Source organism: Anas platyrhynchos, chromosome 12 (assembly GCF_047663525.1).
Source record: "Anas platyrhynchos isolate ZD024472 breed Pekin duck chromosome 12, IASCAAS_PekinDuck_T2T, whole genome shotgun sequence".
Lineage (NCBI taxonomy): Eukaryota > Metazoa > Chordata > Aves > Anseriformes > Anatidae > Anas > Anas platyrhynchos.
In genome coordinates, this window is record NC_092598.1 from 18,806,201 (window position 1) to 18,832,627 (window position 26,427).

General features: G+C 34.4%; 1 protein-coding gene across 6 annotated transcripts in view; it reads right to left on the reverse strand.

Moving 5' to 3' along the window:
- Positions 1–26,427, reverse strand: part of PHKB (phosphorylase kinase regulatory subunit beta) — a 76,340-nt gene that overhangs the window by 40,079 nt on the left and 9,834 nt on the right. For all 6 annotated transcript variants that reach the window (XM_038185611.2, XM_038185615.2, XM_038185612.2 and 3 more), the window contains 6 exons: positions 25,844–25,982; positions 19,779–19,878; positions 17,658–17,765; positions 15,623–15,703; positions 9,018–9,133; positions 4,665–4,728 (listed from right to left, as the gene is read on the reverse strand). In XM_038185611.2, coding sequence (XP_038041539.2) covers positions 4,665–4,728; positions 9,018–9,133; positions 15,623–15,703; positions 17,658–17,765; positions 19,779–19,878; positions 25,844–25,982 — 608 coding nt within the window. The remainder of the gene's footprint in view (positions 1–4,664; positions 4,729–9,017; positions 9,134–15,622; positions 15,704–17,657; positions 17,766–19,778; positions 19,879–25,843; positions 25,983–26,427) is intronic.

The following is a 26,427-nucleotide window of genomic DNA, read 5'->3' on the forward strand; positions in this document are numbered from 1 at the left end:
CTTGAAATTTTAAACAAAACAATGTGTTTTTGTCTACTAGAGGTTATGAATTATTTATTCAAGTTATAATCTCTTAATTGGACATTCACGTGATGTCAGAATCTTTACTATTAATTACAATTAAGGATTTAAGTACTGCATAAGTAAGGATCGTATCTGAATTCCTATGCCAAAGCCATACATATTAACTACTTCATGTAGATTTATAGCTGTTGTTCAAACATACACAATAGATTGGGAATAAATTTAAGAAGTTTAGCATAGGATGTTAAAGTAAAATAATGAGAAATTAAGTAAAGAGACAATTTATTTGTTACATTAGAAATTCTCTTCTCGATGTGTAAATAAATCTCCTTTTGCTGACAAAGCGGTTAGGGTTACACCTTGACTGCATTCCTATGCTTATAACTCCTGCTTTTTAAGAAATAATTCTAGTATAATGAAGATATAAACAAATAGCATTAAAAGCCATGTATGAACTCTTCCTTTATATTAAAGCACATAAAATTCAGAGTACATGAAAAGCCAATTGTTTCTCAGTTCATAATTGTTCTTTATTCTACCTGGCACCTAACAAAGATTGCAATACAATTAATTGAACATAAATATAGCCGTGCATTGTTACATTAAAAAAAAAAAAAAAAAAAAAAAAAAAAAAAAGAGCACGATTTCTCATAGGATTTATTTTTTTAAAGTTTCTGTATTTCTTGGAGAGGAGGAGAAAGCAATAGTTCAATATGATTACCTACAACCAGTAAGTAAACTTTATGTCCTCTTGGGATATTTGCTTGAATGCACAGGGCAACTTCCCCATCACGAGATACTCCAAGACATACAGCATACAAGCATGTGAGAGCAGAGATACAGTAATATGGATATATACACAAATATTTACTAGTTTCTCCCTGTATGCACAGTGTGAGTGGAAAAATCTGCATGGAAACGTTGAGCAGTCTGTCGCCAGTGATTTGTGCAGGTTGCACTAAGTGTAGTTGCAGGTGCAGTTCCTCCTGAGGGGCTCAGCAGGATTTCTCAGAGCTATTGGAACACAGCTGGAGCTAAGCACAAAGGCAGGCTCTGCTGCAGACTGAAGGTCAAAATGGTTTCTGCTTATGCAAAGTATCTTGGAAATAAATTCTCAGAGCATTTAAACTTGCTTTGCTTCAGCAATTTATTCATCCACTTCAGAATTCAGTAAAATATCATTTGAAAAAAAAAATATAGCAGCCACATTTACTGCTGCTTGAGATTATTGGGAAGGTAAAGATTGTAGATAAATATTTCTTCTGAAATATTGACAATGTACGTATAATGTCTGATCACTACCTAAGATCCTTAGTTCCTAACTAAGCTCCTAGCTCCTATTTCTTAACACATGGCAGCAGTTTCAGGAAGTGAAATAAACCAAAACTACACCTATGGCTATGGCTATGTCTTTTTGTAACAGTGTGTGTGTGTGAGGCCATTTTCATACTTCTCCACTCAGAAGCAAACAGCCATTATTATATCCCTGAAGTATAACCTACAGTGAAAAACTCTGTTGTCCAAGGAAAAAAAAAAAAAAGGAACAATAAAGAAATATCCAGAAAAATTAAGTCTTTAAGAGTCAGAAACCCTCATATTCAGGGATACATCCTGCACTATTACTTAAGAGAAAATAAAAAGGTCTAAAAATAATAAGTGCTACAGTTTTTTTATCAATAGAAGATTTAAAACAAAGTCTATTTAAAATTTAAAATTAAATTTAAAACTTTCATTTTTCAACCCATGCATTGCAATAGTTCTAAAAAGTTCCAGTCAAAACAGGACTGTATTTTACTTATTTATTTATTTTTATTTCTGTGACTACATGAATAAATTAAAATTATAATAAATAAAAATTATATTTTTATATTTTTAAAATAATTTTTATATTTATTTTTATTTCTGTGACTACATTGTAAGAAAGTACTTTTTGTCCACTATGAGAAAGATCTTAATGATTTTTTTTCAGATGTTCAAGCAACTTTTTGTTGCTTGAAAGAGCTTCAAGAGTTCAAGAGCTTCTTGAACTAGCTCCCTGTCCCTGAGCTTTCCAATTGTTCTAAGAGATGCAGAATGCTGAGTAATAACGTTAGCTGAAGTGCAGAAACCCTCACTAGTAGTTACGTACAGTCACAAATAAAATGATTATGATTGAGAATAGTAAACAGGGAAGTACTAGTTGGTGAATGCGATCCATGGTTTAAAAAGCTCACAGCAATAAAATGATGGGCTTGTCCAAGGGGAGTGAAAAAACTGTGGAATGGCATCTGGAAAGCCTTCACGCTAGTATAAAACAGTGCTACACCTTAACAGATTTTTCTTCTCCACAAATGCAATATTCGGGGAATGTAGCAGTGTCCTTTACAATTGAGGTATATTGGCATGAGCCTTCTCAGAGTGCTAAAGCCAAGCAGCATGAGACAAAAACCATCTCAGAGGCAAGGTTATACAGAACACTACAGTATGTCCTAGATTACAACAAGAAACTGACATTAAAAAATTATAGATCCAAGCACATTTTCTGCAACAATCTTGTACCTCCCCTCAAAAAAACCCAGTAGATTCTTATCACTAAGGTGTATGCTCATGAAGGGTTGTGTAAGATAAATTTTTATTATGAATTTTCAAAGCATACTAATACTACAATAGTCAAGGACAAGCTTCCTACTGTTTTCAGCAGTACCAGACTGTACATAGAAGTCACTTCTACGTTTTGTTTAACAGCAAGTGTTAATATACAAATGCAACTGTTAATCTAGAATAGATTAGGCTTTTTAAATTCATTCTATGTAGTTTCTAGATAAATTTATGCTGAAATAAAATATTATATACAAGTAACATCTGTACACAATCCGTATTTCTGTACTATGTAGCTCACCCACAAACAGAATACAGCTATGTGTTTATATGCTTTGCGTGACTGCAAAATTTCAAAGTAAACAATATTTAAGCTTTACAGATTATTTTTCAGTTAAGGACATTTGAGCATGTCACAAAAGGGCTAATAATTGTGTGTTAATTAATATAAATTAATTCTAATATGATTGTTCCAATACATACCTTACATTTTGCCAGTAGAAAAATGGAGACAAATAACTTTTTTTTTTTTTTTTTTTTTTTTAATAAATCAAGTAGTACAGAAATGAACTTGGAAAGTAATCTGAACTTTCCATCTCCCCATCACATTTACAATAGACCTAGCTTATACTCACTATCTGACCCAGAGAGCACCTGAGAATTCAACTTGTTCACCATTTACCATTTGTTTCTTCTCTCCTTTGCATTATTTTATTTTTGGCAAACCAACTCATTTATCCAAGTTTCTTAAAGCTGAATATTTGAAGCAGACAAGAATCACAATCTAAAGGTCAGATCCATCTGACTTACAAGACAAAAGCAGACCATACGTATTGCAAAAGAAGTAAAAAACAAACAAACCTATCTTGAAAACAGCAGGAATATATGGAAATTTTGTTCAGAAAATATAGAAACAGTACTTAAAATCAAAGTCATGATATAAAATAATTAAAAACCCAAGGATCATAGACTGTTAGAGAACAACTGCCTGATTACAGGAAAAAAGAAAAAAAAAAGTATAAAAATAGGCAATTCATGTAAACTCGTATTGCCTTTTAGACCAAATTTTGAACGTCACTCAAACCTAAGAAGTGATAAAGCATGTTTCATCAACTTCTTATGAACTTCCTTATGAAATGCAGCCACTTGGGCATGCAAGTAAGATACATGAACTACAAGTTGAAAAGGATGTAAACTTCCAAGAAAACAGTGCAATTTGGAAGGCTTAACAGACTCAGCTCACCACTTTCTGGCCTATCCTTCCTTCCACAAAATTTACTGAAAAAAAAAAAACAAAACACCACCTCACCAGAAAGTTTATAGCCGTTTCTACATGCCCTTATTGATATCTAACTTTCTTTTCAGCTGCACTCTTATCTTTCTTTTCAATTAATTAAAAACACCTGTAGCACAACAATGATGCATCTCTTCCATTTGCACATTTTCTAAGCTACTCATTTGGAAGATGATTCCTTAATTTCAACTATATACTGTAGGTATGATACCTGAAAAAAAATGCATGTAGAAGGGGAAAACAAGTCAGAGATAAAAATTGAAGAAATGGCTTGCTTTCTTGACTGATACAAGCCGCATGAAAAAATGGGAAAAGATTTTAACACAATGTGACATACTGAAATTTAAAACCTTGGAAACAGTGAGATTATGCTGAAGTAGTTTGTTTAAAGCTCTTGATCAAAAGGCACTTCAAAAAATAATGCAGAAGTAAGGTCATGCTTCTAGGTAAAGGTATACTACATTACAATCAACAAATACAATTCTAAAAGAAAAAAACATTTGGCAAGATAGTCCTTTTTCAGAAGAAAGTGTCATCACTTTAGATGTCTTTTAACTTAAGAAGGGAAGTAATTCTTGATAGTAAGAACAGTAATTATTTTATCAGACAATTTCTGTACTTGAAACAGTAGCAATCAGTTTGCCATTTTTTTTTAAAGCTTGAACCAAACAAAATGTGGTATATTTTTTAAAATCTTCTCTGATCCTCAATGTAAATTATTACTGCTAAAAAAAAAAAAAAAGAGAGAAGAGAAAAACATTTTTATTACCTGATTTCCAAAGAGATTGAATCCATTAATTGCTTCTAAAGCCGCTTTTGCCAACCCCACAGAGCTGAGGAGAAAAATAAATAAATAAACACACAGAAACAGACAGACTGTAATACAAGCCCAGACTAATACTTAGTATCTTTGACAGTTTTCAAAGTTATGGTCTCTTCTTGATTTTAGTTTTGTGCTTAACATCTGTTTAATAAACTGATGATACAGCAAGGCTTGGGTTGGTTTTCTTTTGTTTAAAAGTACTTTTCAGCATTTTTGTTTGTCTTCAAATGTCAGAGACCATCTGGAAAAAGCACTTCTGCTCTCACCTTGCTGCTAGACATCTGGCATTATGTATTTCAAGGACTTAATAGTGTACTAACAGAAGATTTATTTCAGCACAATTTTTCAACTCATGTCTCAAGCGTTATATTTTAATGTTAAAACCTTAACTTTTCAAAATCTGGATACTACATAAATTTGGGGGAAAACAAAACTGAACTACACACAAGAAAGAAAAGAAGAAAAACAACTCTTATGAGCAGTTACACTGCTATACATGTATAATGATGCTTGAAAAGCCTAAAATTTCAGAACTGGGTAGAGTAAGAGGAAAACAGAATATAACAAAGAATGTAACAGTTTCTTTATCAGCACAGTAATTCCTTGGAAGAAGAAGAAGGAAAAAAAGGCATAAGAAAGGAGTTAAAAGTTTATATCTATTTTTCTCTAAAATTGATTGTCCACTGAGACAACCACACTTTCCCTTCCTTTGCCATCTTTCATTTGGGATAAAAATTACATAGTACTGCTAAATGACAAATTAAATAAAATAGTTTATCAGAGGATCAGCATGTCCAGATAACAACGTTCGCACGGAGATAGTCATGACTGAAAAATTACAGCATCCTTTAGAGTACAAGGGCTACAACCCATTTGTGGGGAAAACAGAAAAACTTACAACCATTCAGAACATTTACTTTCTGAATAGGACAGCTCTAGGTACTTTGTTTATAAAAGTAATTAATAAAAAGTATATAAAAGTATATAAAGTATATAAAAGTAATTAAGGAAGCAACACTAAGGAGACAGAAAAAATATTCAGAAAATAATCATTCATAATCCCAAACTTTTGTGTGTGAGGAGTTGTTATAGTGTTGACAAACAGCTGCACAACCCTGACCTAAAAATTTGTAGCAACCAAATTGGCAGAAAGCTGCAAATACAGCCTGTGCTTTAACCTTAATTCTTCCATACTCTAAGAAGCACTTGGGGATTGAGCAAACTTTTTACCTTGCTGTACATTAATGATTTGTAGCATTTCTTCATGGAAAATATCAAATGCTAAATGTTTAGCTGTTCAACAGCAACAACCACTGATACTCAAATACAGTAAACCAACTTGTTATATCTATAAAATACACTATTCTCCTGTAAAAGTTGAAGGAAAATACGGATTCCTTTCTAAAAACCAGTTCTATTTCACACACTGTCATTATTCTACAATAAGAATACTTCCCATTTTCTACCTCTGCTTACTCAAAGCCCCTGAAGACTGCAGTACGCTAATAAATACTACTTGCAAATATGAAATGAAAATATGTATATCAACATTAAAATGTTGCTTTCTTTTCCTACATCATATAACACTTGTTCAAATTAAAATGCCACATCAAGCATTCAGTTCCTCATGCACAAAAATCCTGCTAAGATTGCTAAATGTTTCATTGATAAGTCACAGGATGAAGGTCCATTACAAAAAGCCTGAGAACAGCTGTAATATCAAGCATGTCTTCAAAAAACTGAGAAATCTCACAATGCAACAACCTGCTATGGAAATGCTACATTAAGCTACTATTTGACACACTGTCATTATTCTACAATAGGAATAGTTACTATTTTCTACCTTTACTTACTCGAAGCCCCTGAAGACTTCAACACTCTTGCAAATACTGCACTACAGAGATGTGCAAGATCACAGCTCTGTAGCCTTTTGGAGTTGGAACATGAAGATACCGCACTTCAACAACTTCATTATTCCCACAATACATATGGGAGATGTCAAAGACATTTTGCAGAAGTACTCAGCAGATGCCTGGAGAGCCACTTGATCAAATGGTTACAGGACAAATTAATTTTTCAGAAGTCCAGCCATATGGGAAGGGGACCACACTAAAGCTGTTGTAAATCTTGCCTTTGAACCAGTAAAAGACATCAATTTATATATATCAGTGAAGACCTGGGTCTACAGTGTGTTTTGCTATTTATCATTTATTAGAAGTCTTTTGAACTGTACAAAGGCAGAATACCAAGGCTACCTAAATACATGAAACATATACATTTTCTAATGTAGGCCATAATTTGCCGTTCTTACTCACAGACTTCATGTTATATATCTTCTTCAAAAAGAAAACCTCTTTCAATTAAAGAGGAGAACTAATTTCTAATTCTGAAAGCAAACACAGACTGTACATAGACTTACAGTGTGAGTTTTGAGTGCCAGGAGTCTAGCATTCATAATACTGAAACTTAAGTGACTCATTTTCAGTCCATTATCACTGGAGAAACACATACATCATGCATGACTAGCCTTGATTAGTTATAATCACTTCTTGAATTATGTTTTCAGAGCTCTCTTCTGCAGATACACCACAGTAGTAGCATAACAAAGTATAAAGTATATTTCAGCATACCCAGGGCTTTCCTCCACAGTACCTAACTACATCTTCTTATACACATTATTCTTCCATTTTTTTCTGATTTTTGAGAACTTGGCTAAATTAAAGGAAATTGTCTGTTGGCTTCCTACAGCAAGGTAGAGTATGAACATGCACACAAAGAAAGATAAATAGGGGCAATACCTGTTTCTGATGACCTAAGTCTACTTCTTAAATTAGGACAAAGCTCTGTACTTCCTTTTGTGCCAGCTCAGTGATCTGTTAGATTGGCCTATCCATCTCCTAAACCTTCAACCTTAGAAAAACTGACCTATAAATGTCAGTCTAGATTAAGACAAAACAACATGCCCATTTCCATCTGGTTAAAAGATTTTCCTCGTTTTCCCCTCAAGGAAGTTCACATAGCGAATAACCAGAGCATTGCAAACAGTGGAGATGTAGAACTTTCAGAGTTCCTTCTGCTAATTTGTGTAGCATGGATGTGAAAGGAGGTACGAGATTGTCCAGATGAACACTTCTGTAGTCAGGCATTTGACAATTTAACAGATATAGTAGGGGAAAAAAACAATACATGAATAAAGCTGATTATATAATAATCTCTTGGAGTTTTTGGTTCTCATACTGGTACTAAGCTTTATAAAAGCATTGAAAAATATACCGAAATCAATTGTTTTGCTGCAATGACATGTCATTATCTTATAGCTTAAATATTAGCTTAAAACATACGCCTGTATGTGAACTAATAAAAATTAATTCATTCTGAAAAAGAGAACACAGATTCATTTAGCAACATCTTCAAAGAATGGAAGAAATACATATGCATTATTTTTAAGCCCACAATAATTGATGATCAATGATGTTTTAAAAATCTAGGATATTCAAGCTACAGCCACTTTTATAATTGACAAAACTTCAGAAGTCAAAAAGTCAGGAAAACAGTATTAATGTTAGAAAAAACATGAAGCCAGATTACAAATTTGATACTTCAAATGCACAGTATATGGGCAATTCCACTGAAGTCAACTGGACCACACTAATATTAAAACATTAAGAACATTCCTAATGTCTTATAGGACAGGAGTAAGGATGCAGTTATTCATAGAGTCTGAAGAACCTGGAAAAGAGCTTGTGCATTATGCTATACTCCAGTGTCCAGTGTGTTCTTCCCAGCATGGTGGAGATAAGAAAATCTAGACTCAGGACTCAATACCTACTTAAATCAGGATATTCCTAATCATTCATGTTAATCTGATCTACTGCACATGGCTCAAGTGTCTGAGCTGTTCTGTATTCAATTTTCAGAATAATATACATGCAGCTGCACATAATTATTGTAATTTGAACACTCAGCTAAGCATCTATGTGGTTATTTCAGCATGCACATGATGATAAAATTATACTTCACATTTCCCCAAAATACATCTGTTAGTCTCTAGAAAACCTTAGTCGCTTCTCTTGAGCCTCTACCTTCACACCATATAAATTTTCAGAAAAAGTTCAAATAATTGTTGTTGTGGTTCTTTTTGGTTTGTTTTTGCTTTCATTTATTTTATTTTATATATATATATTATATATATATATATATATATATATATATATATATATAAAATATTTAACTCACTACATTAATTTCTTATATCACATTTATTTGTTTTGACTGAAAGCATTACGTTCTCTCACCTACCTTGAATGTAGCTCTGGACTGCCATTGTTGTATTTACTTCCTCTTTCCCAAACACCAAAATCAGGTACACGGTAGGCTCTTTCCACACAGAATACAAGATTTTGAATGAAGGAAACCTGTAAGGCAAGAAGGGGGGGGGGGGGAACGACAGGAGGAAAATGAAAGCATATATTCTTTTGTTCATTTTTTCAAAAAGACAAAGTTGTTTTTCCCCAGTTATCTTAATTGTGACTTATATCCAACATTCTTTCCAAACTATAATGTTCCCAAGTTCAGATACTCTCCGTAAAAAATATTTTTTATTAACAAAATATAAAAAACTGTCTCATATTTGGTGGCAATGTGATTTAAATGAAAGTTTCTATAAAGCCAGAGATAGGCATGATTTCATATTGAAGACACATATTTGAAGAGCTTCAAAAAGTTGGCATTTTGCTCTTCTAAATTATACTTGTCCTAAAAATAACTTTAGAGAGCAAGATAAATTAAATCCTACAAAATTAGGGCACAGAAATCTTGGTGCTCTTCCTTAATTCATATTATATGCTGTAAGTTCTACTAAATTAGTTCTAGATAATATATTTTTTCACATTCAAACACACTCCTTTATAAACAAAAATAAAACTTGAACCAACTTATAATCAAAATATCTTTTTGGATCAAAATGTTTCAACTAAATACTCAGGTGTCCTGGTTTCAGTTAGCACAGAATTAATTTTCTTCCTAGTAGCTGGTAGAATGCTGTGTTTTGGCTTAGGATGAGAAGAGTGCTGATAACACCCCGATGTTTTAATTGTTGCAGAGCAGTGCTTACACCAAGCCAAGGACATCTCAGCCTTTTGCTCTGTCCTGCCAACAGGCAGGCTGGGGGTGCAGCAAGAGCTGGGAGGGGACAGACCCAGGACAGGTGACCCAAACTAGCCAGAGGGGTATTCCATACCATCTGACGTCATGCTAAACAATATATAGGGGTGGCTAGCCAGGGGAGGGGGCCGGACTGCTCGGGGTTAGGCTGGGCATCGGTCAGCAGGTGGTGAGCAATTGCATTGTGCATCACTTGTTTGTACATACTATTACTTTCGTATTATCACCATTGTATCATTATTATTATTATTGTTATTATTATTATTGTTATTATTATTTTCCTGTCTTATTAAACTGTCTTTATCTCAACTCACAGGCTTCACTTTCCATTTCTCTCCCCCGTCCCAGAGAGGGAGGGGGGAGGGTGAGCGAACGGCTGCGTGGTGTTTAGCTGCCGGCCGGGTTAAACCACGACATCAGGGCTATACTCAACTATAGATGGGGGTTTATTTAAGCAGACACTTTTTCCTTATATACATAGTTGAAATTACAATCACAACCTCTCCACTAAATCCTCCGTTTCTTAGAACCCCTTCCTCCCTTCAGGAAAGGCAGTAGAATTTACTCTCTTTACTGCAGCTTGATTGAATTTTGCCAGTGCGGACATTTTTCTTCTGTAAAACATTGCTGCATGGGCTTTTTGTCCTTTAATTGTGTGCATTTAGGTACATAGATCTCAACTCTGGAAAAAGAATTGTATCTTTTTCTTTACTTTTCATCAGCTATGGAAAAAGAAATAAAAAAGAAAAATCTCTTTTCAGTACACAGTTGAGATAAAGAAATAAACTATTTTTAAGGAAAGTAATTAAAGGCAAAACAGCCTGTCTTTCCCACCAGCCTACTGCAATGCTGAAGTTGAGTTATATCATCATACAGAAATGCACTCAATTGTGTGGAAGTACAGGAAATTTTTGCACGTAGGATTTTACTTATTTATTTATTTATTAAGATAAAAGATTTCAGAAGAGTCCCATACTTTCTGTCAAGTAACACTTGAATTTCTGTCACCTTGCATCATCATATTCACCAGATAACCACACATTCCAAAAACAGGACAGAACTGAGGATAATTAACATTTGATTCATGACCCCAGAATAACAGACTAGTTAAGACTGGAAGGGTCATCTGGAAACCGCCTAGTCCAACCCCCTCCCCAAAGGGCAGTCAGCTGGAACAACTGGGTTTTGAACATCTCCAAGGATGGAAACTTCACAACTACTCTGGGAAACCCATTTGATCACATTAAGTTCCATTATATGTTATCTATTATGTTCAGCTAGAAACAACATTATGCTCAGTTATGTGTTAAGAAATCAATCATATCATAAGCAAGGAGCTTCATAATTGTTACTACAGTCAAATTAACTTTTCTTTTTTCATTTAAATAACCTACTAGAGAAAAAAAAATAAATCCAGTACTGAAGGGTGCATGCTTGCATTTTTAAGTAACTTGCATCTGTTTTGTCTTTTTCCTCTCCATTTCTCTTGAAATCTCAAAGAGTTATTATTTCACATACACCCTTTATGCTAATACTAGTCCACCAGTGACATATGAAATTATATACTTACTTGCCTCTCTATACACCATGTATCTGCTAAAATTTCAAATGGGATGCTCATGTACAGTTATCTATACACTATTGTTTTCATAGCTACTACTTTCAAGGAAACACTGTCCCACACTTAAGATATGCCTAGTACTGTTCTTTCCTACAATTTAGCATTTGGTTGTATTCAGATGATCTATGTCTGAATGGAGCTAGAATACTCAGTGATTCACTGTGTGTCTTCTCCTATTTCTGTCATTAACTGAAATTTAGATGCATTAGCAGAGCGAAGAGGCTAAAAGCACCACATAGAAGTACATAGCTAGGTGATGCATTTCTACCAGTGACAGTGTTCATAACATTAGAAAAAAAATGGTCAATTACAGATATTTTACAAGAATAACTAGCAGTCCCCAAATAGCAGATTTATATAAAAAGATGCAGATAACAAAAGGGAGGAGGGGGGAGGAGGGAATATGTTGCCAAAGGAAACTTTCACAGAACAATCGTTCATACCATGGATATATAAATGCTATAACCAAGTCAGTGCTAAAACCCTTACAGAAATTATGGACTATGTGTTCAGCTTATTTATCCATAAGTCAAACATGTGGAGAGCAAGGGGTAATAAAGAACATGAATGAAGCATAGATGAAAGCAAATAATACTTGTTATTCTTTTTTATACATAGGTGCTTCAATCAAGTTCAATCATTTGCACAATCATATGCTGTCCTCTTTGCTATGGATGCAAAGATGTGATTAAATTAATTTTTCAACTACAAACAGATGCAGCTAGAGGATAACTCATCGATAGTTGCCATGCCTGACAACAACAACCTAGTATACAAAGATTTCCTAGTAAGCCAAGAGTTTTGTGTACAAACATATTCATGCAGACAGCCTGCCAAACATCAACCATCTGTCAGCACCTTCCACTGCGCTAGCACTGGCTCAGAACCCACTCTCCAGGAAAGAAAAGCGACTAAATACATCATGGAATTCACAGCAGGAACACACACCAAAAAATACATGAAGCCATTTGAGCACACATTTCAAAGTACAAGCATATGCACTATTTAATCTACAAAAAGGCACCATGGCAATCCATGAAATCTTAAGTATTATTTTAAACACCAAAGTAAGCAATGAATGAGCACCAAAATAAAACGTTTTTATAAGAAGTGCTGAAGTACACCACTAACTCCAAATCCTTGAAAGTACTATTTAGAAGCAACTGACCGGGATGTACAGTGACCATTGCAGCACTCTCCCATGCCACTGCTAACCTTCATTATTACTGAAAATGCTAGAATTAAGCAATTAAGATAAGGACAGAGCGCTCTATGGTTTGTTCAGTTGACACACATTGTGTCCTCAGGACCAACCTGAAGTATTGTACTGAAGAATGAGGTAACCCAAGCAGTTAAACCAAATGTACTAGTTTCTAGAAAATAACCTCAGCTAGATATAATGACTTCTATTTTTTCTTTAAATAGCTCTGCAGACTGCTGAAGTATGCCAGCCAACAGCAGTGAACTCTAGAACCACTAAAAATTATCACATGTAAGGTAAAGAAATTTTGGGGTGAACCTTGGGGATCAGTACTCTCTTAGCTGGACCATTACATCTAGAGTGACAGGTAGCATCTTCTATTTGCCTGCTGAGCAGCATCATAGATCTGAAAGTCACAATTACTTAGCTCAAGCGAAAGAAAAAAAAATCTTAATCTTGTCCTATCTACTGATGAGCCCAAATTCTGCCAATGATCATGTAGTGTTACAGTTCCTTCATTATCAAAGATTTTAGCAGTTCAATGTTTGTTTGATAGTATTTGATTGCTTCTAGTATACAAACCTTCATTACTAACACTTTCAGCAATCACTTACTGCTGTCCATCATTATCCTGATCACTGCCTGCTACCCTTGCCAACATCTGTTTATGCATGTATTTTATCAGTCAGCAACGTACAGCTTCCATGAAGCTGCTACTTCTCTGAGAAGTGGAAAGTCATCTAGTACATTCATGCAAGACACCAGCAAAATATTATTTCGTATTTTTCTGGATAACTAAATATAAAAATGCTTTCAATGCCCAATAAAGCACTTGTAAATCTAGAAGATAACTTATAATTTTCATCTGTAGGAAAATTTTCATGCACTAGAACTGCTACTAGATTTCCTACTCTACATTAATTACACACATAACCAGAGAGTTGAAGGATGGAACATTAGACGCTGTGGGTTCAATTTAAAGACAGCATCACTTTTCTAATGAAGTATTTCAAAAACACCCCACTTGCCTATTTGTTTGTCTGACTGGCAGTCTATGCTGCATTTACAATCATACATTCTCTGAAAGAGCCCGTAGGACAGAATGTTTACAGAAACTTAATTGTCAGAAACTTTCCTGAACTTTTCTCTGCAAATTTTAAGATCGCTTTAAAAATCGACTCAGCAATGTTCCTTTCATAAAATTGGGTCTTTGGATTTACCATGGAACTCTGCCTTTCAAAGAAACAGGCATGCTGAAGACAGATGTGTAAAAGAATCCATGCTATTTTTATTAAACAATTACTTAAGTGACAAAGTGACAGTAAACATAATTTCCATTTTTCTTGTATGTTACCAGTGCCCAAGAAACATTACATACGTAGTTAAAAAAGGGAGGGGGAGGGAACAAACTTGAAAGTGATTTTTTATATTATGAAGTGAAGGCATCTGCAAGTGGTCTAAAACCTTGTTTCAAGTTTGAAAAAAAAAGAAGCATAAAAGGAAGAGATTTCCTTTTAAAACATTAAACAAAAACAAAACAAAATTTAAAAGAATCTAAGAAATATTCAGAATCAGGCACCCTAAGGCTGAACTGGTACTGTATCACGCTTGCAATTTCTACGGGTAACATCATACAAGAGTTTTTAATATATTTTTCTTTAATGCTGGAGGCGGTATTTTCTGAGGACTTTGATAGCTATAGTTTTATGCATTCATGAATTAAAAGCCCTGGATTTTCTTCTTCTGGTCTCTTTTTGTTACATCTCCATAGATCATAGATTACTAGAGCAGCATTGCCATGAACACTACATCCTGACATTAAAAGTGGAAAAATCCACTGATTGTAGATTCTAGACAAATGCAATTTTTCTGCAGATTTTGTAATTAAATGCAAACATCTGGAGGATAACATAAATTACAAGTCAAGCTAAGTAAATACATAATTATACACATTTGCTTCCTCAAAGACATAAAAGCAAATCATAAAAAATAATACAGACCTGTCATATGATCTAACTAAGCCATGATTAGAAAGGAGACAAGTTCATCTCTTAGTTTCTCATTACATAAAGAAAAATCATTAATGAAAATTTATGTTATAAAAATATAAAGCAAATATACTACTACAGGAAAAATCCTCCCACAGCCCACCCCATCCTTTTTTATTTTATTTTATTTTATTGGTGGCACTATAAATACATTTAAGCTTTTTAAGGCAATACAGCAGCAACTATTCAACAGACCAGTGTAAGTTTAAACAAATCCAGATTAAGAAAAAAAATAAAAAAAAATCTGTGCCTTTCATTCCTGTCTCAAAACTTAATCTCATTTTAAAACAGGACAGCATGTTATCCTGACATGACTTGTCCTCAACAAGCACATGGTGGCTGTTATTATCTTATTTTAAGAATAGTTAACAAACATCTTTTACCGTTATATAAATTGTTTTATTATCCTTTAAAGGTACAGCAAAACTTCTTAACACCCTTAGGGTCCATATGTATTTGAGGAAAGCCCTTGAGCTTTCCAGAAGATAAACCCTACCTATTTATAACAATGAAATACCACTGGCCAGCATACCTTGACTGACAGCTTGAAATAAGGTGAAAAGCCAGTACAACATGACAAGAAATTATCTGTCCTCGCAGACCTTTTAAATCTTGATCCTGAACATTTCAGAAATAGCAGGGAACAATGAAACTTTTCAATGTCATGTTACATTCACTCATTGCATACCTATCTCTGTTAGCTTTTCATTTATTTCACTATACCTCCATTCCATTCACCTTTACTGACTGTCAATAAAGTGGTAAATATCTACATTGTATTTATAGAACAATTACTTTAGAGTTGGCAACGTAATAAAAACAAGGAAAAAAAAACTTAAAGCACGTGTTTTAACATGAGAAATCTTTGTACCTCGTCTGTGTTGTAGATAATCTGCAGCCCCGAAGAGATCATCTCAACCAAATAGATGAGAAATAATGACACAGCATTTATCTGAATTAAAGACAAAAACAAAACTGTAATTAAGTTTAAATTTATTGGAGTCAAATAAACAAACAAGCTAAATGGGAAGGTACTCACTAATAAAGATGGCACTATTATAACGCAGAATTAGTTGTGGTTCTTCAGAAATATTACTTTAATGTACCAATATCCTACATCTATTGATGCTGAAACAATCAAAAGGAGTGTTACTAATAAACACTTTCCTCTACAACTTCTGCTACGGTATCATTTTTTTTAATTGTTTTAAACCATTTTTTTTTTTTTTTTTTTTTTGCTCAGGAATAATACTGCTTTGACTTCAAGGCAGTCGCTTTAGTCACAAGCTGTTTCAAGCATACATACATGACAATTCACCAAGAGAAAACAAGCAGCATAATGCAGGGTACATACCACACCTAAAAAGCAGATCACTTTATGCATAACTGGACCTTTAGCATTATCGTCTGACAGAACTATAATTAGAACATTCAGATTATGATTACATTTATGAAAACTTTCATTCTGTTGCTATACATGGCATTTATTATTAATAGTAATTACCTTCAGCAGTTGTATGGACATGCATCATAATGTCATTTTATCATTAGTTACACTGTTTTTGTTACACAGAATTCTAGTAAAAATTAGAATTTGTAAAACTTTGATAGAGAAAGAAAGTTTACCACAATAATTTGCTTTAATGAGCTATAAAAACATAACCTCTGTATATGAAATTTAGAGAAACTATCTAGAATATAAATTGGAAGAATAAGGTCCAGATTCTATAAACTCCAAAAGATTTGAAGAACCAGTGACTTCAATTTTTTAATACGATCTGAGAAGCATCAAGTACAGTAACAATGGCTGGCCAGCTACTTAGCATATTCCCTTTTTCCCAACTCAATTACCTTAGTTACTCTCTTTTTTGTTCTCTCCATAGGGATGAAAACCCTCTATTTCTACAGATTTGCTGATGAGAAAAGGGAATGGGCATTCATGTTTATAAAAAAAGGATGACTTGCCAAGAAAAGCAGAGACTTAGAACAATCACACAATGCTCCCCAAGTCCCAGAACTGCTGTCTTCTCCCACAGATAAAAAATATGCACGTTAAGGAAGTTTCACTCAGAAGTCCAAAACACCAGCTTAGGATAACTCCCACGTTCATTTTTCTCTGAACAAACATTTTCTGAATCCAACACATTACTGTACAAACTATTTTGGTCATGTTGGTACCATGAAATAATTATCAACCTACTGTCACTTCTGAGTAACTTCAGGAGCAATTTATGAATTAAAAGAATATGTAAAGTTATGGAATGCAAAAGGACACTCTCATGAACACATAAAAGGGTCTGAAAGTACAAAGGGAAAAAAAGAGTAAATCAATGCTCTGAAAAATGAAAGAAAATAAAACTATCAATAGGGAAGTTATATGATGAATCTGATTAGGGACTGCTATGCAAAATACTAAACAACAAGTCTCTAGACAAAGCCGTTGACAGCATCCATTAAATCTTTACTGTGAAGGAAATTTGCTCAGACTTATGTGAAATTAAGCCGGGAATGATAATAAATAGATATAGAATTCAGTGTAAAATTACACTACATCTTTCATTTCTCTGTCTATTTCAACATTTTAATGCCAGGATTATTTAGTGACAGCCATCTCTTGGCCTCAAAAAGAATAAGGATTAAAAAGAAACAATCATCTACCTCCACAAATCCTGCAGGTATTTTAATACCTTCTCACCAAAATATACCACTGTGTTTTATTTGATTATTTATTTGATTTGATTTGTTTTATTTAGTCTGTCCTTTTCATCAAAAGATGCAGAAGAAAATTCAATTTTATGACGTTTAATGCACCTAACAGAATTCTAAACATTTTCTGAGATGGTTGCATCATGGAAGAATCAAGACAGTAACATTATTTTAAAACCATCCACACACACATACTTTACCTGAAGATGACCATATTCCTTAGCCGAGAAGACCTCATCTCCAGTATGTGCACTGAAAACAGAATGAAGACATTCAGATGGTTTGGGGTCTTGCTTAAACTGCTGAACCTAAAGGTGATTTAAAGGCAAAACATAAAATCAAATTCAATAATTTCCAAGTGTTTGGCAACTGCAAATTCACTATATAACTCAGGTGCTTCAAATTTTTCTGAGAAGAGAATCAAGCTATGTGAAACTTAGAAACAGCAGTTCCTAAAACTTACCGTAAACTATATCATACCCACTAATGTACACATCTGTGAAGAACAAAAAAAATACAACCCTTCTAGTTTATTTCATTTTCATAGAAAAGAAGTGTAATAGCGAGCTACAGATGCTGAAACTGTAGCAGGAAGTGTGCTGAAGTGTATCATGTCTACCTTGAACTCACAGATCTGAAGTATATTCAGAGAATCCTGACCCCTAAGCTTTCAGTTCAAGAAAGAGAATAAATGAATGCTACTTTGTATAGTTACCATATCTAGTCAGTGAATGTATTCAGTATACTTTAGGTTACAATTCATATGTTTATTGGCATTAGAATATAACATCTGCAATTATGGTCACAAGGAGTATTATCTATTCTTGTCACACCTCCCTATTTGGGTACATATAATTCATTTTAGAAACAGAGAATCACAGAATCATTGAGGTTGCAAAAGACCTCTAAGATCATCCAGTCCAACCTTTAACCTGGTACTGACAAGTCCACCACTAAACCATACTACCAAAGTTCTACATCTACACATTTCTTGAAGACCTCCAGAGAAGGTGACTCAACCACTTCCCTGGGCAGCCTATTCCAATGCCACACAACCCCTTCAGTAAAGAAATTTCTCCTAATATCCAACATGATATTATTAAAAAGCATGTTCCCTCTGGATATTCAGCGCTTATAAAATTTCTCAGAATAAAGTCCATCAGTAAATGATGTCTGTTAGGTAACTGAGACTGCTTATTACTACACTGCAGGACAAGAGAAGATTTTATAGTAATCAAGGTGAAAAATGACAACCAGTACATCAACAGTTTGACACTTGTGTTAATTTAACACTCATTATTCATAAATGTACTGATCACCCTCGAAACCAAACACTGCGTGTCAAAGAGAAAAATAACAGCTCAAATGAAACAAGATCAATTTAGGTCAAGATTATTTAAAGATCTGAGACTACAGAGAATCAGACTAAGAAAACAGAAAAACTATCATGTCAGCATAAACACAACTGGCAATACGCCTGATTTGCTTATTATTACTACTGACAGATGCCTACGAATTTTACATTACAGTTTGTGCACTTAGAAGTGATGTCAACTACACAGCAAAATGGAAATGATTCTTAATAACAGTTTAAAGTCAGTTGGATGAAATTTAAAATAAAATAATCACCAAATATAGGTATTTAACTGTTCGTAGAATTAGTTAACCACTACATGAAATTAATGCACCGTATCTAAATTTTGACAAGGAGAAGCCCTGAATATTCTTGAGCGTACACTGACTGACAAGAGGATTACAGGCTGAATATATACGTTATAAAATACAACTGCATTATAGCATAAACAAATTACCCCATTTCTACATTCACTTTGGATTGCTGCCCTTCTGAATATACATCATTAAATCAAAGAAGACTGCTAAAGAAACCAAGCAAAATAATCACATTGGCTACCTAGGTAAGGAAAATAACAAATGCAATAACCAAGTTCACAGTCCTAAGAAAACTCTCTAGTCTTCAATAGAAGAAATTTTGTATCCTTCCATTTCCAGGAATAAAAAGATGGTTAAAAAAAAACACACCATGTTATTAATGGTCTAATACTTAAAAGGGATAAATATCTGCAAAATGAATCCAAACACATTTAAAATGTGCCACGATGCTTACTCTCTTTGCAAGATTCTCCTTTCTTTTATACCTTCACACAATGCAGCAACCTAGCAAAAATGGGCAATGTTTTTAGCTGAGCCACACAGTAATACTGCATTCCCCTTCTGAATTCTATCTATATTTAGAGGCTAGTTTTTACAGTTTAATTAATGCTTTAGAATTGAGTGCTTCTGTCCGCACTACAGTGGTTTACCTTATCGGCCTGACGCATGTAGCAGTAGAGAATTCCTCTCATACACTTTATAGCAGAATGCTCCAGTTCATGAGTTCTTCCCTTGTCATCATCAATACGCCTGGTTAAGAAAGATAATTCATAAAACGAATTGGAAATGCATTAAGAAAACACAAAGAAAAAAAAAGGATACATTAATGCTTTGGGGTATTAATGTTTTGGGGTATTAAGTATTTAACTAACATTATCATATAGTGCCCACACTCTTATCAATGTATTTACAGCTCTGCCCATAATTCCCTCATTAAAAAAAATATTATTTTTAGGTTATGTTGCAGCTTACACAAACATTCCTATATCAAATTTTAAAAGGAAAAAAAAATCCTTGAAGCTATTATAATATTGCAAGCTACTGTTCTGTGTTCCTTGAGAGATCCATAACATGAAGGTAATTTTGCTTTAATTCTACAAAGCATTTCATTCATAATCAAGGACTTTCCTGATGATGTTAAGCTACAGCTGTATGTACAAGATCTGAAAGTTAACTACACAAATGTTCGGAAATGTGTTTTAAGGCACTTTTTTTTTATATCATGAAATCAAACAATACTCACAACTACTACATTACTGAACATATATCAAGAACTATGCCAAATCTCAGGTTACTTTAACAAGAAATGTATTGTGTGTAAACAAGCCTGATCACTGCATTCATTGTTCTTTCCCCTTTCTTGATTTTTGACTGAGCTTTTTAGGATGAAAATAAAATTTTCTTACAAATCTGTAACTTAAAACAACACATTTCTGATACAAATATGCACTGGTGACAAATATGTCACCACTGAAGATGGTGACAGAGATGGTCTGCATGGTACGGAGGTTCCTTACGAGTTCAGGTTCCCAGAACTTGACTTTAAAAGCCAGCCATCTGGAGATGGCTTTGTCCCCACTCGTGCTAGGCTCAGAGCAGCTCTAACCCACGCCCAGCAGGCACAGCACCAGTCAGGACACACCAACGCTGCCAACATTACATTCTTGTGTGGTGTCCTGGGTCGGTTGGGTTTTTCGTTTCTCACTATTGTTTTTAAACAGAACCATATTTTAGGATAACGTCAGTACATGCAACACTGAAAATTCAATCTGCAGTAGACAGAGGCACTGGGGTTTTCATTTTGTCTTTGTTGTGCAGGGGTTCTGGACTTCAGACACCTGTGGAAAGAAGTTAGGGTGATAAATTCCCTGTGGGCTAGTGGGTAACATCCACTCCTGTGTACTCTGTGTCAGTGCACGCAATTGAATGTGGTCAGTGCTCTGGTATGCTCACACACAAAATACTCATCTGTGAATACTATAGGATTTTGTAATCTTTGTTATATAAAATGTTTAGGCTATACAGACTGGGGAGCAAAACACTGACACCCCATATAAATAGAATTATGTTGCATTACTGAGCATAACAAAACTCTCCCCTACTAGCGTTTAGGTGGAGTGACCGTATGTTACTGCCTTGCATTTTTCACATAAGCAAAAAATCTAAAAGTAAAGGATGCACTAAAAATTCCCATCCCCCCAGATGCATTTCAATGGTGCTGCATACAAAATCCCAGCTTGCCAGCTTCCACGTGGATTTTTGTATGGTGCACTAAGAGGTGTTCTTTTTTTAACGAATAAAAAGGGGAGGGCTGGAGTTTGCTCACTGCTCTTTCTCAGTCCACTTTATAATTGTCACTAATTTGGTTATAGTTAAGCAGACAATAACTACATTAGGAAGCACATCCTTTCCCACCATTCTTAACATGTCATTAGCTTATTTAAATGGTAATCCTGCATACAAGAAATGTACTTGATTTCAACTCCAAAGTTCAACCGAGGGGGGGAACAAGTAATAAAATCATAAATCATAATACAAACTGAAGAGGCTGGGGTTTTTTTGAGCAGTAGGATTTATTCTCAACATTATCATAAATCCAAAGAGCAGTAAGAAGCAGAAAAATAGGCTCTGAAGTTTTCACTTAATAACCTACATTTTTCTCCTTTTATTCACAACAGCAGTGTTTGTTTTCTTAATGTGCTCTTCAGAAGTTTAGGTTTTATTGAACAGTACTGGTATGAGTCAAGCACAGTAATTTGTATCTGGTAGATAATGCAGACTTCCACATGAGTCCTGTATCTTAGCTCATTATGAATTTTAGTCATATGCTTAATTTGAATCATCAACTTTTGCCCATCAAAGGCAATTCACTGTGCGGCAGCCAAGTCCAGGACCTTGTTTTAAGCATAAGTGGAAATAACGCAAAGGACTCGTCTTGCCACTTGCCCTTTCTTCAATCTGCAAGTTTCACATATCAGCTTCTATAATTCTACAAACTGGGAATTAAAGACTGAATAGCTCAGGCAAAGCTATGCCATGCTTTATTCTGTGAGGCTTTTTCAGCTGCTGAAAATTCAGAATAATCATCCGTGTATCTTTTAGTCTTCCTTCCAAACTTTTTCAGTTTTTTTTCATTTTCAGATGCTTTTATTTCACCCAAGGATGTGGAATTAAAAGATACAAACATTTCAGTATAAAAGAAATGAAAGTAATAATTACTCATTCTGAATGCTAACTTCCTTGTAGTTTTTGCTAGTTTCTGAAAATTTTGAGATCCATTAGACCTCATGCATGGCATTTCCAGAAGAAAACACAGACTAGTAATTACAAAGATCTTTGTATGACCTCTCTTTCAAAAAGCATCATTTTGAAACATTTCTGAGAAAATAATTTTAATTACTCTTTTTCACATTCATATCATACGTACAGAATCTAAAGCAACAAATACAGACAAAAGAAGAAACTGAAAACTTTTTTTATCTGATAGATAGATTTACTTTGACAGTTGTTCCCCATATTATTTCTGGCACTACTTCTGTAAAATATACTAAAATTTTGTCCAAGAATGTAATTACTACCTCACCACTAGTTGGTGATTATTAAAAACAGAGTAAATTAATCCATATTCGCACACCATCATCTTCGTTAAGAACACTACATTTGAGTTATCATCACCTCCATATTTTCTTGGGTGGCTAGGGAAGCAAGGTTGGAGACAAGGAATACTAAATCTCAGAAATGAACGAACAGTAAGTCATTGCAATGCTAGTCATGAAGCACCTTGTATATTACAATGCCTTTGTTCTTCCATATTCTCCAGTTTCACAGACAGTTTAACAAGTCATCCTTTTGACTTATGTATAGCTTTGTAACATTTTGAATCACTATGATTTTGCAGTCTTTTGCAAAAAGAGAAATCCATTTATTTTTGCTGAAGTGACAAATCTATCATTAACATGAAGCACAGAATTCAAAACAGTAATGAGTTAAATTGGGAGAGTCAAAACTGCAATATTAGTGAACAGAGAAGGAAGAACTGTAAGCAGAGAAAAATTATAGACACTGATGGAGCACAGATCAAATGCAGTTTTCAGTGAGTCAGAATGCAGGCAGTGTGATATGAATGCTTAAATCTAGACCAGCATCCAGGTTTTGAATGGAATCATCCCCACTTATCATCCAGTGGTTAGATTTGCAGAACAGCTTTGAAACACAAATTCCTCTAAGAGGAAACTGAACAACAAATGTACTCTAATACCTCTAATTCCCACAGTCCCCCAACAAGATGTGCAAATTATTAGTACTTTGAACAGGTATGAATTATATAGGCTAGAGGGACGTTCGGTCTAGGAACCTAGAATAAATCCAATCCAAAGTAAAACCTTCAAAATATTTATGGAGAATTAGGGTCCCCCCTCAGAATCAAAGCTTCAACTCACTGACACGTTACTGCAAAGCCAAATTATTGGTGATTGTAAACAAAATCATAGGGAGAAAGTCAATCCCACCACACATTAACAACAAGCTAAAGGAATTTGTACAGAAAGTGAACCACCCAAAATTAGAAAAGGAATATAGAATGACAAGTACAGTCATTAAAGTAAAATATTAAGGCAAGTAAAACCAAACCAGTAGCTCTTGATGGTTTAACTGAGTATGTAAGGAAGGATGAAGGCAAGGAGGTACCTTTATTCACAGAGGATGAAGATGAAACTTTTCAAATGAGGTCTTGATGAGAACTCGGCATAAGAAATCATCAGAACAATTGTTTTGTTTAACATCATTACCTTTGCATATCTGAATGGCACCTAATATTTAATGTATCAGTAGATGAGAGTAAATATTTAAACTGTAGAATCATAGAATCATAGAATATCCTGAGTTGGAAGGGACCCTTAAGGATCATCAAGTCCAACTCTTGACACCGCACAGGTCTACCCAAAAGTTCAGACCTTGTGACTAAGTGCACAGTCCAATCTCTTCTTAAATTCAGTCAGGCTCGGTGCAGTGACCACTTCCCTGGGGAGCCTGTTCCAGTGTGCAACCACCCTCTCTGTGAAGAACCCCCTCCCGATGTCAAGCCTAAATTTCCCCTGCCTCAGCTTAACCCTGTTCCCTGTACACTCAAATGTTAAAATCCATAGAAAAATATTCTTTTTGCTTATTTTAAAACAGTTACATTTTAATGACATTGTAACAGCAGTTAGACAGAAGGCATTTAACCCACCAAAAATTAATTAGGAAAAAAAAAAGTAGAATTACCACTGAAGCAGAAGAACACACACCTTAACAAAACTGCAATATATTGAAGATATTTCACATGTTTTTTGTTAGTTTTAAAACTACTATTCAAGTGAAAACAACTGTTTTCTTCAAAAATAAAGTCACGAAGAATAGTTTTAATTATATGAACTGGAAAGCAATCTAGCACCATGAAAGCCTGACTGTTTTGATGGCTTAGTAAGATTCTCGTTGCAGTTTAAAGGTTGTTAGTAAAATGATTTGAGAAATAAACGCTGCTGACAAAAGAATGGAAAGGAACAACCTTACACTCTCAGGAAAAGCAGAAGAAATTTTTGAAGAAAGAAGATTATTCAGAAATAAGCAATGAAAATCCTCATCACTTTCCTATTAATTTAGCGAGAATAGATCTTAAATTTGTCTGAGAATTTAAGACAAATTCTTCATACCCCTGAAAATAGCATTTTTCAATATCCAGATACAATTCAGGATCAGACTGCAGTCTTCCCATTTATTAGTTATTAACATAAACACAAAGGGAGACGGGCCTTCTGCCACCAAACCACTATGTTACTGTTGATAATAACCTCTGGGCTTAGCAGAACAGTTTCGTCACAGTGGAGAAGTTAATATATCATTTCCATAGTTGGATAGGATTTGTAATTATATCTTGTTATGACATCCTTTCCCACTACTCTCAGAAATCCTGTCGATACACAACCCTTTATACTTCATGCAAGCTAACAACCATAGCCTAAACCAATATAGATGTGGAATTTATCTTGTGCTTCATTTCTGGCTTTTAATTTAAACTGCATACACTCAGTTTAATCAATTATCCTGATGAAACAGAGTTTTCAGTGAACTGACAGCCTAGATCAGCATCCAGTTAACATACTTGTACTAAGAAGTTAGCAGGCACATAAAGTGGAATTATAGAAAATCAAAGGCAACAAGAAAAGTAAGAAGAAATTATTATGTAACATACAACAAAATACCAAAAAAAAATAACCTTTTGGTTTAACAGTCTCATGTCCTTTGTATCTGCTGTGGATAGTCACTGTTATTTCCCAAACATATATTTCTCAGCATTTGAGGATTCAGTCGTCTGTGAGTATCCTGACTGTTACCCTACCACAAACCTGGTTCTGTGCTCAACTCAAGTACCGCATTTGAAATGAGCAGTATTCCATGAGTACAGTTTGCCACAATAACCTGTATTTTTAATAGCGTGTATGAATTCCTCGGTTTCAGAATACTGGTACCTATGAAATTATATGAAACTGTATTTGCTTACCAAAATTACAGACATTTTTAACCTAGTAGCTACTTAAGTACTTTTTACTGAGATTCAGAAACATGCATCACCTCTAGGTGTTCACAATATTTTGGATAAAATATCGTCTTTTAAAACATTCCCGATGTACTACATAACAGAAATAATGGCAGAGATGTGAATTTAGAAGTTACGCACCTGTAAGCAAGAGCCAATGCCCAGGAACATGCAGCACAGTAAAGATTGTCATGCACTTTTGCCTTTCTGTTATCCCCATATGTCTTTGTAGGAAACAGACCTGTGGTTGGGCTTTGATGAAGTAGCAACGTTGTCTTAACTGGAAAAATGGAAAAAGAAATTAATTGTTGCTAATGAATAACATTTACAACATGTTTCTTCCAGTTTCTGCATAGGTATAAATCAATATGTGAACGTCTGAGCATGCACAACACAAAAAGGTCAGGAGAGACACACACAAAGAAAACTTTTTCATACTGGTTCGACTCTCAGATTAGAACTCTTCAAAACACTCAGTATTCACAAAAATTCTGTGACTATTCCTACAGCACTGCCCACTCCACATAGAACCACTCCAACACAAGTCAGTAATTTCTCTTTTTTGCAAAAAAGTGTCTATAGTATATTGTCTGACCCCAAAATAATGTAAACAATTGTTAAACTCAGCAGAACTCTACATTCATAAAAATTAAGTTTTAACTCTGGCCAGATGACTATTTCAATATTCTTTAAAATGACAAGGAGTGAGACATTGAGAGCAATGC